The 14,505-nt window shown below is 44.7% G+C and overlaps 1 protein-coding gene across 1 annotated transcript; it reads left to right on the forward strand.

The window, feature by feature from the left end:
• Nucleotides 1–302: 302 nt before the first annotated feature.
• Nucleotides 303–4,212, forward strand: RPS21 (ribosomal protein S21). The gene is made up of 6 exons (XM_062009018.1): nucleotides 303–407; nucleotides 598–691; nucleotides 1,654–1,717; nucleotides 2,379–2,450; nucleotides 3,918–3,973; nucleotides 4,150–4,212. Exons 2-6 carry the CDS (start codon nucleotides 642–644, stop codon nucleotides 4,157–4,159), a joined length of 252 nt encoding a protein of 83 aa, XP_061865002.1. The 5' UTR covers nucleotides 303–407; nucleotides 598–641; the 3' UTR covers nucleotides 4,160–4,212.
• Nucleotides 4,213–14,505: the final 10,293 nt, after the last annotated feature.

Consider the following 14,505-nt stretch of genomic DNA (forward strand, 5'->3'; position numbering starts at 1 on the left):
TCACAGGAGGCTGGAGGGAGCTGGGGCTCGGTCTCTCCAGTAATCATTGATAGAACAAGAGGAAATGGGCTCAGGTTGCCCCAGGGGAGGTTGAGGCTGGAGCTGAGGCAGAACTGTTTCCCTGAGAGGGGTGTCAGCCCCTGTGCCAGGCTGCCCAGGGAGCTGAGGCAGTGCCCAGCCCTGGAGGGATCCCAAAGCCGTGGGGTGGAGGTGGGCGGGACGAGGGCAGCACTCGCTGCTCTCGGAGCCGTTTCCCACGGCAGTGCCTCTGCAGCTCCGTCCTCCCGCTGCCGCCTCAGCGCCGGGAGCGGCCATCGCGAGCGTTCCGCCGGAAGCTCTTGGCGCGCTCGCCGCCGTATTTCCGCTTCCGCCGCGCTGCCGCCCTTTTCCGCCGCCGAACACGCGAGGTAGGAGCGGCGCCGGCCGCGGCTCCGCGGGGAGGGCCCGGGGCGGCGGAGCTCGGCGCGGGGGGCGCCGGCCAGGGCTCTCCTCTCGGTTCCGGGGCTGCTGTGGAGCCGGGGCGGGGTCCGGCGGGCCCGCTCGGCGCAGGCCGGGCCCTGTGGGGGCAGCCCGTGATCCCGGCCTTGTTCCTTGTAGGCATCCCCGCTCTGTGCTTGTGCCTCAGCGGCCGCCCGACAGAGATGCAGAACGACGCTGGGGAGTTCGTGGACCTCTACGTCCCTCGGAAATGGTGAGCAGTTCTCTTCAGCGGGCGGGCATGGCGGGTGTGCGGGGCCTGTGCCCCGAGGAGCCGGGCCCACGGCAGCAAACCGCACCAGAGAATCGCACAGTCGTTTCGGTTGGAAAAGGCTTTTAAGACCATCGAGTCCAACCACAAGAGGCCGATACACTCAGGGCAAAAGCAGTTTTGGGTTGGAGCCAAGACTTGTGGGAAAAGGAAACCCAACACCTTTTTTTCCCCTCTTTCCGTGTTTTCAGGAATCTTGCAAAAAATAAGCAAAGCAAAAACTTAAAGGAGTTCTTTTAAGAACAGCTCACGTGTGGCTCGTTTCAGAAGTGAATGTGTGTGTCTGTGGTACTCTGGTGTCTGTGCCACAAGCTCACACAGTGATCCTGTTAAGCAATCACATGTTGCTTTGCTAACACGTTTCAAGTACAGTCCTGAGGTTGTAATGAATGAAAACCCTGTAAAAAAGGAAACACTTTTTATACAGTTTGTTAGGTTTAAGGCAAATCTTTTCTATAGCCTTCTGAGGGTTTGCAACTTGAGTGTCTCAGCAACCAGAGCTGTAATGGCTTGCTGTGGAAAAAGCATGGAAACTGCATTTGCAGGACTTACCACGGTTACTGTCTTTTCTGCAGTTTAGAAAAGCGAAATGACATATTCTATGTGTTTTGAAGGCCTGTGCTGCTGTGTACATACTGTGCACGCTGTGTGAGGGTGACTTGGGCATACAAAAAGCAAACTGAAGGGCTAGTTGGCAACTCGGCATGACACTACGAAGTGAAAATCTCATGAAATATACTTAAAACTGCATTTTTATTTCCCTAAACAATGAAAGCTTAAATTGCTGCTGTGTCAATTTCACATGCAGCTTTACCTTGCTTGTAGCTTTGGCTTTAACGGGTTCTTTCCGTTGTCACTGTCAGTTTCCTTTAGTTTAAATACATCTCGTTGCTTTTATTCCTTAGCTCTGCCAGCAACCGAATCATTGGTGCTAAGGATCATGCTTCTATTCAGATCAATATTTCTGAGGTAAGTTTCATAGCAGAAGTTTTTGATAGAAGTGAAGAAATACAACAGCTTGTGATGTGTCTCTAAATAACTTACGAGAGGCCGTGTCAGTGTAGAGCTCTAGGGCTTTCAAACATACACAGACATTGCTCTTAGCCCTGGCCATATTTCAACCTGTTGGAAAATATTCATTAGAGGGGATTTCATGAAGCCCTGTACAGTCTGTTGCAGTGCTTAGCCTTTTGACTAGGTATAACTTCCTAACTTTAGACATTTAGAGTTAAAAACTAGGGAATTCCTTGTCCTGAAGGAAAGAAGGAGAAAAAAATCCCACTTGTTTCAGGGAGATTCTTATCCCTTTCACCTTCATCTGGCTGTATGAAAGTACCATTCTTCAGTCTGTCCTTGTGCACTGTTGTTTTTAGGTTTTCAATCTTGGTCTTCACTGTGCTTTTTACTTGAGGAAAAATGCAGTTTCCAGAGCAGAACTCTTATTTCTGATCTGCTTTGCTTGACTCAAATGCCACCTTCCATGTTTGCCTTGGGTTTTTGTAGCTGGCAGAGAAATATTTTCAGGGCTTGACTAACAATGTATATCTTTGGGGGCTTGATAAGTGTGATGGATGGAAGAGCAGTGACATTGTGTAAGCATCTGTGTGGAGCAACTTGCTTGTGATTACAGGTTGACAAGGTAACAGGCAGAGTGAACGGCCAGTTCAAAACCTATGCCATTTGTGGACCGATTCGTAGGATGGTAAGTGTGGAGCTACAAAGGATTGTGCTGCTTTTTATAGTGATCCACCTCTTCTGTAGATATCTGTTAGGCCCAGAAAACACAACATGCCTTCAGCTCATTCTAGAGGAGCTTTGTGGGGATAATGAAGACAGATGAAGTGAACAAATTCACTTCCAAGAATCAAGCCATTCAGCGAGATCTCGACCGGCTTGAGAGTTGGGCAGAGAGGAACCTCATCAGGTTCAACAAGGACAAGTGCAGAGTCCTGCATCTGGAAAGGAACAACCCCCTGCACCAGGACAGGCTGGGGGTCGAACTGCTGAAGAGCAGCTCTGCAGGGAGAGACCTGGGAGTGCTGATTGATAATAAACTAAACATGAGCCAGCAATGTGCCCTCGTGGCCAAGAAGGCCAGTGGCATCCTGGGATGCATCAAGAACAGTGTGGCCAGCAGGTTGAGGGAGGTTCTTCTCCCCCTCTACTCTGCCCTGGTGAGGCCTCATCTGGAGTCCTGTGTCCAGTTCTGGGCTCCTCAGCTCAAGAGGGACAGAGAACTGCTGGAGAGAGCCCAGTGCAGGGCCACCAAGATGATCAAGGGACTGGAACATCTTTCATATAAGGAAAGGCTGCGGGACCTGGGGCTGTTTAGTCTGGAGAAGAGTAGACTGAGGGGAGATCTTATTAACATTTATAAATATCTAAAGGTTGAGTGTCAGGAGGTTGGGACATCCCTCTTTTCTGTAGTAGATAGCAACAGGACAAGGGGTGATGAGATGAATCTGGAACACAAAAAGTTCCACTTAAACATAAGAAAAAACTTATTTCACCGTGAGAGTGAGGGAGCCCTGGCACAGGCCGCCCAGAGGGGATGTCGAGGCTCCTTCCTTGGAGGTCTTCAAGACCCACCTGGACATGTTCCTGTGTGACCTGATCTAGATGACCCAGCTTCTGCAGGGGGGTTGGACTGGATGATCTCTAAAGGTCCCTTCCAACCCCCACCATTCTGTGATTCTATGAATCAGTTTCTTTTGGTTTTTTTTCCCTCAGCCCTGTGGTTTATAGAGTTATGTATGTTATTGGAGCTTTTTAAACCACTGAAGGATGCAAGTGGATTTTTTTCTTTTTAAGGATGTACCAAGTCTCTAATATCTGGCTGGTGCCTCTTGTTTATGATTGTTGAGATGACACTATCATAACTTACATTTGTTAAACGTGGTGTGAAGCTTCTTAGAGTTCATCAGAAGTCTGGTCACACAGAAATCTCTCTTCCTAATGCAATTGTATATTTTGTCTGTTTCTTGTCCTAAAAGATGACAAATAATTTAACAGCTTGTTTTGAAAACACTAATCTGTGCCCATGAAATGTAGCGATCTGTGGAAAACGTTGTGCATTTCACTCCCAGCATTAAGTGCTGCAGCTGCCTCTCTTTTGAAGTGTATCAGCAGTGATTTGGTCACTTCAGAATCCTCTTTTATTTATTTAAAGGGTGAATCAGATGACTCCATTCTGCGTCTGGCAAAAAATGACGGAATTGTTTCCAAGTACGTATATTTATCCTCTTAACTCTTGCAGGAGTAACTTGCCTTAATCAAACCAGCTTGTAGGATGACAATGTATACACTGTATTTATAGGATGATTACACAGTGGGCCAAAAATATTTACTCAAGCTGTTGAAGCAAACTACTTAGTAACTATGTTTGTTTTCTTTTCTTCTAGGAACTTTTAACTGAGGAAACTCTGGTATGGAACATCTGATGTAAAATAAACAGTTCAAACCTATATTGTGCTGTGCCTTTTGTTCATGTCATAAACATGGGTAGATTTATTATAGCTGGTCTTAAAAGACTTAAGAAATGTGTGTCTTCAAAAGATACACAGATTCTGAATATGAATTCTTAAAATAAATGGACTTGTTCAAACAGTGCCGGGGTTGAAAATCAAGAATTTCCACTTCACTCTGGTTCATTAACATCTTTCTTTTCTGGATTTATTAAGTTTTGCAGTTGTGTCCCAAGTCTTTTTTTTTATGTGTGAGGGAAGATTTTGCAGTGCAGCAATCTAATTCAGCTTGCTGCTTTTTGACTGGTAATTCTTCTCCATATGATAGCAAAGTTTAGTGCTGTTTTTGCTGATAGAGGCTCACTATATTTGTTGTGCCATTGACACCTTCTTTAAGTGAATTATTAAAGCTAGAGTTCATGGAAAACTAAACCATCTTACCAGAAATACTGTTTGGCATGCTAGCAGATCGATTGCCATGTGGTAGAGACATTTCCCTTTTTACTCTTGTATAAAAGACCTTGGTGTTTAAAAGCAGGAAAATCATTTAAGGATAAATAAGCTTGAATATTTAGCAATATTTAATAAATTACTTGGTAAACTTTTAATCACTACATAGACTTTCACCTGCCTATGTGGAGTGGATTCTTTTTTTAGCTGTTGTACCAGTGGAACCAAGGGAGGATGCAAGTGGTTTAAATGATAACTACATTTGCTGACATTGCCTCTCTTATCTGTGAGTTCCCAGTCCCTGGCTGATTTCCATCACTTCACACTTCTGAGCTAACACAGAAGGTTTTATGATGTAGTTTAAAGAGTTGCTTCATGGTTTTGCCTGTTGTATATCAGGTGTTTAGTTTTAATTTGCACTGGTTGGTTTTCTGATAGTTTAAAAGTTCTGAAGTCGTTCTTGTGAAAGACAAATATTATTTGTTGGTTCAGACTGTGCTGATAGTCAAACCACAAGCTTTGCTGAGTTATCTTCAGGAATTAACTTCAGATACTGGATTAGAATTCAGGCTGAGTGTTCTGTAGGGCTGAGATCATAGATGTATGGTGAAACTGAGGTGTTTAAAGAATATCTGAAATCATCCTGACCTTGCAGCACTCACAGCTCTGAGCTGCCTTCTGCGTGTGCCAAAACACGCCACAAATATGTTGTCTCCGTGATCTTTATTTTCCTGGAAGCAACTGCTGGCACTAAGTGGTATGAGAAAGGGGAGGGGTGTTCAGAAAAGAGCAGACACACAATACTTCAGTGTCTTGAAGTGTCTAAGTAAAATCATTGGTTCCTCTGTTGGAAAAGAGATTTTGGGTTTACTTTGACTTAATTCCACAAAGACTCAGGAGCCTGGTGGCTCTAATTCCACAAGGACTTCAAAGCCTGAAGTCTTTTGTGGTGGTATAATGTCTCTCAGATTCTTGTTTTGCAGGAGGGAAAAGGCTGAATCCTTTCTTCCAGTTGCTGCTTTTGTGGTGGTAAATTTTATTTGCACACAGCTTTATTTGCCAGCTGGTGTCACTTAAGATGTCATGCATGGTTGGGGTAGTTTTAAAATACACTAGCATGACGTGACTGGTATTGAAAATCTCCATTATCAGACTCAGTGCACCATGTTCACAATATCTGCAACTATACACAGGGTTTCCTTAAGGTTGTGTGTCCTCATCTGCACAGTCTCAAGAGTTAGTGTGAGGTGATACCCAAATTACACTGTGGTCACTCCCTTGTGATCATCTCTAGGGCAATGTTTGCAGCTGTCCTTGTTCTAATCTCTGCCTAGGTCCTCTCAAAGTTTTCTCAAGTGATAAAAACTTGGTGATGCTTTCCTGTTTATGCTGTAAGCTGCCTCCATGTAGAGCTGGTTACCATGTGGCTTATTTCTGACTTGTCTGCAAGTTACTGTGGATGCCCGTGGGTGTGGGAAACTGGAGCCTCAGGCTTCTCTCAGGAGAGCCTGGGGTAGGGATGCTGTTGCCTCTGAACTAAGGATGGCTGAACTACCCAAGTGTAGTATCTTGTTATCTGTATTTTTCCCTCTCAGATGTGTCACAATACAGCATGTTTCTTTGGAAGATCCTGTTTTAACACCATGAGTATCTATTGAACCCAGGCATAGCAGATCAGGCCCTGTTGATGTGTAGTTGCAGTGTGCTGTGCATTTTGAATTTGAATCAGAATTTTTTCAAATCATTAAGAGAATTAAGTGTTTAACGTGTAAGCCACTGTATGAATATAACAAAATGCATCACTAAACCTTTGTTTCATAAGCAGTTTCAGAAGCAAACCCCAAAATTGGCAGGCTGTCAGCCTTTTTCAGGATAGCTATAAAGTAAAACATCTTTGGTTGCACGTTCTGTCTTCCCAGTGATAATGCTTGAATTTACTAGTCCTCCTCCAAGCTGATAGAACTTTGAAGAGATAAACTCCTGGATGTTTCAAGTAAGGGTGCAGATAAAAAGGCTTTGTATTGAATTCATTTTGAACTTAATATGTAAAGCATATGAGAGACACCTTTTAATGCCACAAGCAGGGGGAGGAGGAAAGAAAGAACCCACATTTTATTGAGCTATCCCAACATCTAAGTCAACTATGAAAGATGCATTTTAAAAAATAGGAGAGAAGACTGTTGGTTGTGATTCCCCTGGAAATAATTCATTTTTCCAGCAGATAAATCTCTGAAAACACTTTCTGGAAAGACAAATACAATCCCCAAATGGGAGAGATTTTAGCTTGGCTTATGTCCAATCCTCATTACTTTCCTTTGTGCGCAGTGAAAGGAGATAAGTTTTAATTGGACTTGATGTTTCTTTCTGACATATCATAAATTAGCTCCTTCTGCCTTGGCATTGGAGTATAACTTTAAATAAAACCAGTAACTGTTTACTGCTGATAAATGCCTGGTTTACCAAAGAGTTTTAAATATTGTTGACTTGTTTCTAATCCCCTGGGACTCTGTTCATCCATGTGGATTTGAGTGGAATTCCTCCATAAGGCAAAGTGGACTGACAGCTTAAAAGTTCATCTTGAACTTGAGATCTGTCAGATGTCTTTTTTGAAGCAATAAGACTCCATTAGCATACAGCTACACCAAATTCCCACTTAAGTATTTAAGAGTTATGCTGCCATTTCAAGCTTCCTTTGCTTTGTGTAACTGATTGTTGACATTTGGTTTTATTGGAAACAAATTACTTTTTCCCTAATGTCTTGTCCAAATAAGCTTAGGAAATGCTGTGGTGCTATATCCTCAAACCTAGTTCAGTCAGAAATGGATTAGTGCTGTGCTAAAGGCTTCCTGAAGTTCACACCACCTTCACCAGCCAAACTGCAGAGCATGTGAGCTCTTAACACAAATTCCTGCCAAATCTTAACGAGGGAGGACATGTGTCCCTTTAAAAATCAAGTTTGAGTTGCATTTTCTAGTATTGTGATGTAAAACGGTCTTTGTTTTCCCTTGACAGGAATAGTTCAGATCTTTTAGAGCCATGAAAGGGAATGAGCTGTACTTGTACTGTACAAGATGGACAGAGTTGCCCTTACATGGTTACATTGCACCAAGTCATGAAATTCTTTCCTGTTACTTACGAGGACTTGGCAGTGGCATCCTAAAGACATCTGATTTAACTGGGGCTATTTTAGTGTCTTTGGCCCAAATTTCACTGCTCAGACAAGTTTATTTTGTCCTTAAAACACCTGGGTTTGTTTTTTTGGTAGGAGCTTGCAGATGTCTCATAATACCTTTTTTTTTTTCTATTAAGCCTTGGCATTCTTGTAATGAACTACATTGAAAAGGTGCTTGAGTCAGTTTCAGCTCTGTGTGCCTGACAGAGGACCAGAGTTAACAAGGCCAATTGCATTTTCTGTTGCTAGGGCACAGAATTAGCAGCTTTGATAACATCATCCTTGCTTGCAAGGTGCCAAACAGGCAAAATTCTGCTAAGGCTGAGACAAGGAGCAACATGCTTCCCTGGCATCATTTGTACTTCAGTGCATGAAGGAGCACTGTCACTCAGAAAAGGAATTTTAAAAGGCCAAGAATGTTTTTGTCCTTCTTTCAAGGTCCCTTCCAACCCTTAAGATTCTGTATATATCCATTACTGCTGCTCCTTGCTTTCTGGCTCAGGCTCCCAAGGAGTGTGGAGCAGAGGGTGTCTCTCTAGTGCTACCTACAGAAAGGAAGCTGGGACAACTTCTGAGGGATGTAGATTATTTTCCTACAGTGATGCTGTAGGCAACTGAAAACCTACCTAGAGGCCTGAGGTAAGCTGTTACATAGGATTTGGCAGCAATCTTGTTTTTGCAGTTGGATGTTAGGGAGAACTGTCTATTCCCATCTCCTGTTTTGTTCAGTTGTTGTCACTCTTAGTGATACATAGAGATAAAAACACCTCTGCTGCAAATATTACTTTGAATGGGTTAAGGGAGGCTTTGATTTTAGTTAATTCCTTGATAACTGTTTGCATCAAGGCATCCCAGGGGAGGCAGCTTCCCCATAGTGTGTTGGATTCATCAGCCATGGAAAAAACATAGAAAACTAATTAGGCATTTTTTTCCTGTTGGGAAATACACTATTGTTTAATATAGACAGTGGTTCTCCTTGACCAAATCCTCAGCAGGAACTGTATGTACTGAAATTCAAAGAATAAGAACAATTAATATGGTGATTTTGTGCTAATTTTTTTATGTTTTATGATTAAAGAAGTAGTATTCTAACAACTCACCTCAGATAGTCAACAGCAAGTGAAACAAACGTGGCCAGGCTGAACCAAGTGTATTCTACAGCATATTCACCCAAGTTTTAGTCTGTTAATAAATCTTGGTCTGTGGTTTCCTTCTGCTGGACTTGGACAGTGAAGGAAAGCAGATATATGCCTCCTCTGCTGAGGATTCAGGACCTTCAGTTTGGGAGCAGAGCATTACCTGACGTTTGCAGCCCTGTGTCGGGTTGGCCATGTCCAGCTGCAGGCACCTCCCAGCCACTCCCTCTTCAGGAATACGGGAAAGCCTGTGGGTGAAGGCAGGGAGATCACCCACCAATTACTGTTATGGGCAAACCAGGGAAAGTAATTTATTTATGATTATTTAAAGTGGAGTTATGTGGTGAGAACTCCCTGCACGTCCCCTTTTCCTCGGCTCAGCTTCAGGGGACGCTCGCTCTGGCCGCTGGAGCTGCCCGGCCTCAGTACTTGCAGGGCTCTCTCCATTCTGGTTTTCACCTCACACATTTTTCCCACTCCTGCCCTCACCTTCCTGGCCCAGCCCCCACCATGGCTGAGCCAGCCAAACCCCTCCATGGCTGAGAGGCTGCACGTGGGCGGCTGGAACGGGCTCTGTGCGGCCCTTCTCCCCATGGAGGCCCCTCCTGCTGCCCCCTCAGCACCAGGTCCAGCACAGCTCTCATCCTGGTCAGAGGGTAGTTAAAATAAACACCTCTGGAGCTTCAACTGTTTGGACCCCTCACTGTGAGAATGACACTGAGGTGCTGGAGAGTGTCCAGAGATGGGCACTGAAGCTGAGGAAGGGGCTGGAGCACACGTCTGATGGGGAGCAGCTGAGGGAATGGGGCATTCAGACTGGAGAAGAGGAGGCTGAAGGGAGACATGAGCACTCTCTGCAACTCCCTGACATGAGGCTGGAGTAAGGTGGGGATTGGTCTCTGCTTGCAAGTAACAAGTGATAGGACAAGAGTAAATGGGCTCAAGTTGCCCCAGGGGAGGCTGAGATTGGAGCTGAGGCAGAACTGTTTCCCTGAGAGGGGTGTGAGCCCCTGTGCCAGGCTGCCCAGGGAGGTGGGGGAGTGCCCAGCCCTGGAGGGATCCCAAAGCTGTGGAGCTCAGGTGCTGAGGGCTGTGGGGTAGTGGTGGTGGGCAGGGCAGGATGAGGGGAGGAGTTGGACTCAATGACCTTAAAGGTCTTTCCCAACCGAAATGACTCTATGATAACTAGTGATGGGCTTTGGGAGTGTCTCATCTTTGTGCTGTGCCTCTCCTGCAGTGGATCATCACCAGTTTTATGGGGCCATGTGTCTATCTGTCCATATGTCACAGCTGGGAAAGCAATGTTGCTCTGAAAGTGAGGTACAGCCACCCATCAGGCATCTGATAACACCAGGGTTAAAATACAGATCTTGGGAGACTCAGAGCTGTACGTATGTTATCTCTGTTAACCCACAGCAGATCAGAGCTGTACATATGTTACCTGTTAAGCCACAGCAGATGTTCTTCTGAGACAGTGGAGGACAATACCTATGCATAAGGCCAGGTTTGTTGGGTGTCAGTTGGGAATTATGGCAGAGATGGAAGTAAAAGCCACACTGCATTTTGATGAGCCGACTGTAAGACGTGTGCTAGGACACACCACATATGTTAAAATTAAGCTGTTGCTTATCTGGGTGTTGCTAAATGTAATAATCTTTTTACTGCTTTCTTAGGGCACCAGAGTTCTGAGAAGCACCTCAGTTGATCTAACAGTGCTTACCAAAAGACAACACACTGGAGTCCTGATGTGAAGTTACTCAGACTCTCTCATGAGTTGCAGTGCCTGTCAGGTAAGGTTGAGCAAAAATGCTGAGATACAGCATGCTTTATTTCACAAAAGAGCATTTTCATGAAGTGTTTAGCACAACTCTACATGGATTGCTCATTGAGCTAGGAAATGTGATAGTTCATGCTCTAGGCAAAGTGTTTCAAATATCTGAGGCTGAATAAAAATAGCACTTCAAAATAAATTGAGTAGTGCACTGGGGAGGTGGCAGGGATCATTACTTGCAGCTTGTCCCCGATTCATTCAGTTCTTTCCTCTGCAAGGGCTAGAAAGGCTGAGGATTTAATTCTCCCTTTGACTAGTTTGAGGCTAAAAGAAAGGAATTTACATGCCTGACTTCTGTTGTGGCCAATAGAGCCATGCTCACAGCAAACTCCCTCTGCATTCCTGGCAAAATGGGGGCATTTGTGCCGGCTCACTCAGCCAAGCACAGGAGCCAGATCTGTGACTGTACAGCCCACAAGCCAGCTGTGCAGGGGAAATAACCTTAAAAAGCTGATGCTGCTGTTAAGTTCAGTGTCTGCTGGTGGGTCACTTGCTGCTGTCTTGTGTCTGCTCTCAAGTGCCTGGAACCATCATCATGGAGTTCAGTACCTTAGCTGGTAATCTCAAACTGTGAAGATTTCCCAGGCAGGATGGCCAAAAAAGCAGTGGTTTTAGGGAGCCTATTCTCAAGTCACCCATTTCTTGTATCAGTGGCTGGGACCCAGGAGTTGTGAATGGCACAAAGGACTGATCATTGCACAGTCCACTGCTACTCTAAGGTGCACAGCTGTAGCTGCCATGTTTTCTCTTACTGCTCTGGCCCAGTCTAAAGACTTCTCAGATCTCTGAGGTGAATGGAGGCTTTAATGTAAATTCCCAGGATACCATTAGACTTAGATTCCGATCTTCCTGAATTTACAAAAGAAAAAAGGACACCAAATGCTCTCCAGAAGTGCTCAGAGCTGGGAACAGAACAAACCAAGAGAAATTCCAGCAAAGGGGGTGGTAACTGATTCTAACTGCAGATAACAGTTGTTATCAGAGGAGCTCATAAATCCACCCAACTTAAACAGCATGTCAGGCAGCATCCCGGTCAGCATTGTGTGTTGCCTCAAGGGATCTACAGCTGCTTGTTCTGATCACAACTTCTATCTTGCAGGTTCCCAAAGTCACTACTTCCTGAAAAATGGGGATGCTAGTTCTGCCCCTCTGGCCTCAGGGAGAAGGAGCAGAACTGTGTTACTGTTCCAATAAACAGACCCCGAGTGCTGTTTAGCTGTCACTTGGGATAGCTTGGAAATGCACTAATGAGTAAAACAACATATATTGGCAAAAAAACATGCCAGAAGTATGGGGATTGTTTAAATGTTGACTTTGGGATTTGATTTTGCTAATCCAAAGTCTCTGTTGGAATACAAGAAAGTCTCTCCTGGGACTTGTCATTAGACGCCTAATGCCCCCATGCTCCTTGAAGCACGAACGCAGGGATAGCATCACCTTTGGGTGTCATCACTGCAGTCACAAAGCCACGCTGCATCTTGGCAGATGATTACTTAAGACATAAGAACACACTTAACTTAACTCCAGTTTTCCCTCAAGCATTTGTCTTGAACCACTATGGCTTAATAAAGATGAGGCATGATTGACATGTGAGAAGATGAAGGTCTCTGGCAAATAGTGGTCCCCAGTACAGTGTTAGGCTGACCCTCTTGTGCTCTGAGTGATTTCTCAACGACTCCTGCCTGCTACGTGAAAAAAAAAAGTCCTGTGGTCAGCCATCCCTTTCAGGGATGTGCCACAGCAATTATTAGGAGCAAGAGGGAGTCATGACCTTGCTATTATTCTAGCAATTCTATTAGAGGAAAATGTGTGGATTTATTTCAGCCACATTTTGTCTCTTCCGGCAGAAAGTTCTGTAGTTTCCAATATGCAGGGGAAAAAAAGAGCATCAGGGGATTTTGCCTCCCCTGTGATGACTTTTGAATGACCTTGCAGAACAAGGACTAGATGATGAAGTGACTTCATAAAATACTCTCTTAGGAAAACACCATGTCATACGCTGCTGGGATGAATTGTCCAGAACAGGATGCTGGGAACGACTCTGACATTTTAGATGAACTTATGAAACAAGACTCTGGACTTACCCTACAAGGTGGAGAGAGAGGTATGAACCTGTAGGACTTGGTGTCAATAGAGCATCTATGGCAGCCTAAGTGGGGATATGGAGAAGGGAAAGTTGTTTCCTCTGCTGTACAAAAAGCTTCAGCATCTTTGGCTACCTTCTCAAGTGTATAATACCATCTCCTTGACTTCTGTGGTGAAGAAACTTGGGTCCCAAAAGCTGTGTCCTTCTCTATATCCAGGTGACTTTTAAATAGGCTGTTTGAGCTTAAGTAGAACAGTAGCTGTGCACTGAGACCGAGTGCTGTATCAGCTCTGGCACCAGGGGTGACTCAATGAAAGATGGTATTCCCAAAGAGCAGCTCTGGGGAGCAGCTTTTAAGGGAAGAAATTGGTAAGATGAGAAAATAGTGACACAATCTTGGGCTTTTTTTGCTGTTGTAGGAAGTCGTTGAAAGAAAGGAGCTGATGGAAATGTTTTGTGTTTAGTGCAAGGTGAAAACAGGTTGGGCAGCAAGCTCTTCTTACTGTGCTGAAACGAGCTGCTTACCTAAATGCTGATCCCAATACAGCATCACACAACATGGAAGAGACAGTATGGTGATATGTGTTTCTTCCTGCTCTGTTTTGGAAGGCATTGTGCTAAGTGAATGAGATGGTTTACAGCTGGATGCAACCCTCTCTGATAGCTGAGAAGGGAGGGCAAATGACCCATAACTGAAAACAAGAGGTGAGATGTGAAGAGAGACAGAGTAGCTTGGTAATTAGATAAAGAGCAGGAAAGCCCTGAAATCGGAGCTGATGCCACCAGAAATTAAGATCTACTGAGTATCTGGAGTGAGTCTGTCGATTCCGCATGCCTGCTCTGCCCTGCTTATAAGGAGGACTAAAGCAGGATAACTGTGAGAGCAGTGGACACATTGAGGCAGGAGTGGGTGAGGAAGAGGTGGGTAACTGACAAGACTGGAAGGTGGTGTAGTCATGTAGTCAATATGGTCACAGCTTGGGGAAAAATTCAAGGAAAGCCATGCTGAGAGCTGCAGGAAGGTACTTGTTGCTACTGGAAGAGACTGGGAAAGGAGAGGTTTTGTGTACTGATGTGGGGCCCAGATATTCATATCACTATGCAAGCTCTTCTCTGCCATAGGTTCTTTGTAAATGTGTGGGCCATCACAGCTGATTGTGCACTGTCTAACCAGCAGCACCACATTCATCTGCACTGTGTGGTAGTGGTTAATCTTGAAAAGAAGTAGTACTTCCCTATGTGCTTGTTAGAAATGACCTGAGCAAAAGCAGTAATCCCTTGCACTAAACACATGGCTGGAGTCGTTTTGATAAAGTCCAGGGCAGAGGACAGCTTCTTATGCATGCTTTCTCCCGGGCAGACCTGAGTGACTGATTCCCATTGTAGTGAAATTTTATTTGCTCTGGTTGGCTTTAATTGAATATCTGGGTTAATAACAGGGACATTCCCAAGGTTGTCATCAGAGTCGGGAAGGAAAAGGAGTCATCTTGGAGTCCTTCCTTAATCCCCGTTTCTTTGTTAGAAATGTTGGTGTTATTTAATTGACTGTTAAATCCTAACCACATGAGCACCCTCACTGGATGTAATCTCCTCTGATAAATTGCTCAGTACTCAGAGG

Source organism: Colius striatus, chromosome 16 (assembly GCF_028858725.1).
Source record: "Colius striatus isolate bColStr4 chromosome 16, bColStr4.1.hap1, whole genome shotgun sequence".
Taxonomy (NCBI): domain Eukaryota; kingdom Metazoa; phylum Chordata; class Aves; order Coliiformes; family Coliidae; genus Colius; species Colius striatus.

Bases quoted from the DNA above. Each gene is read 5' to 3' on its own strand.
- RPS21 (XM_062009018.1), top strand. From the start codon at position 642: ATGCAGAACGACGCTGGGGAGTTCGTGGACCTCTACGTCCCTCGGAAA. The intron at 692-1,653 runs GTGAGCAGTTCT...TTTATTCCTTAG, and splicing joins CTCTACGTCCCTCGGAAATG to CTCTGCCAGCAACCGAATCA. The intron at 1,718-2,378 runs GTAAGTTTCATA...TTGTGATTACAG, and splicing joins TTCAGATCAATATTTCTGAG to GTTGACAAGGTAACAGGCAG.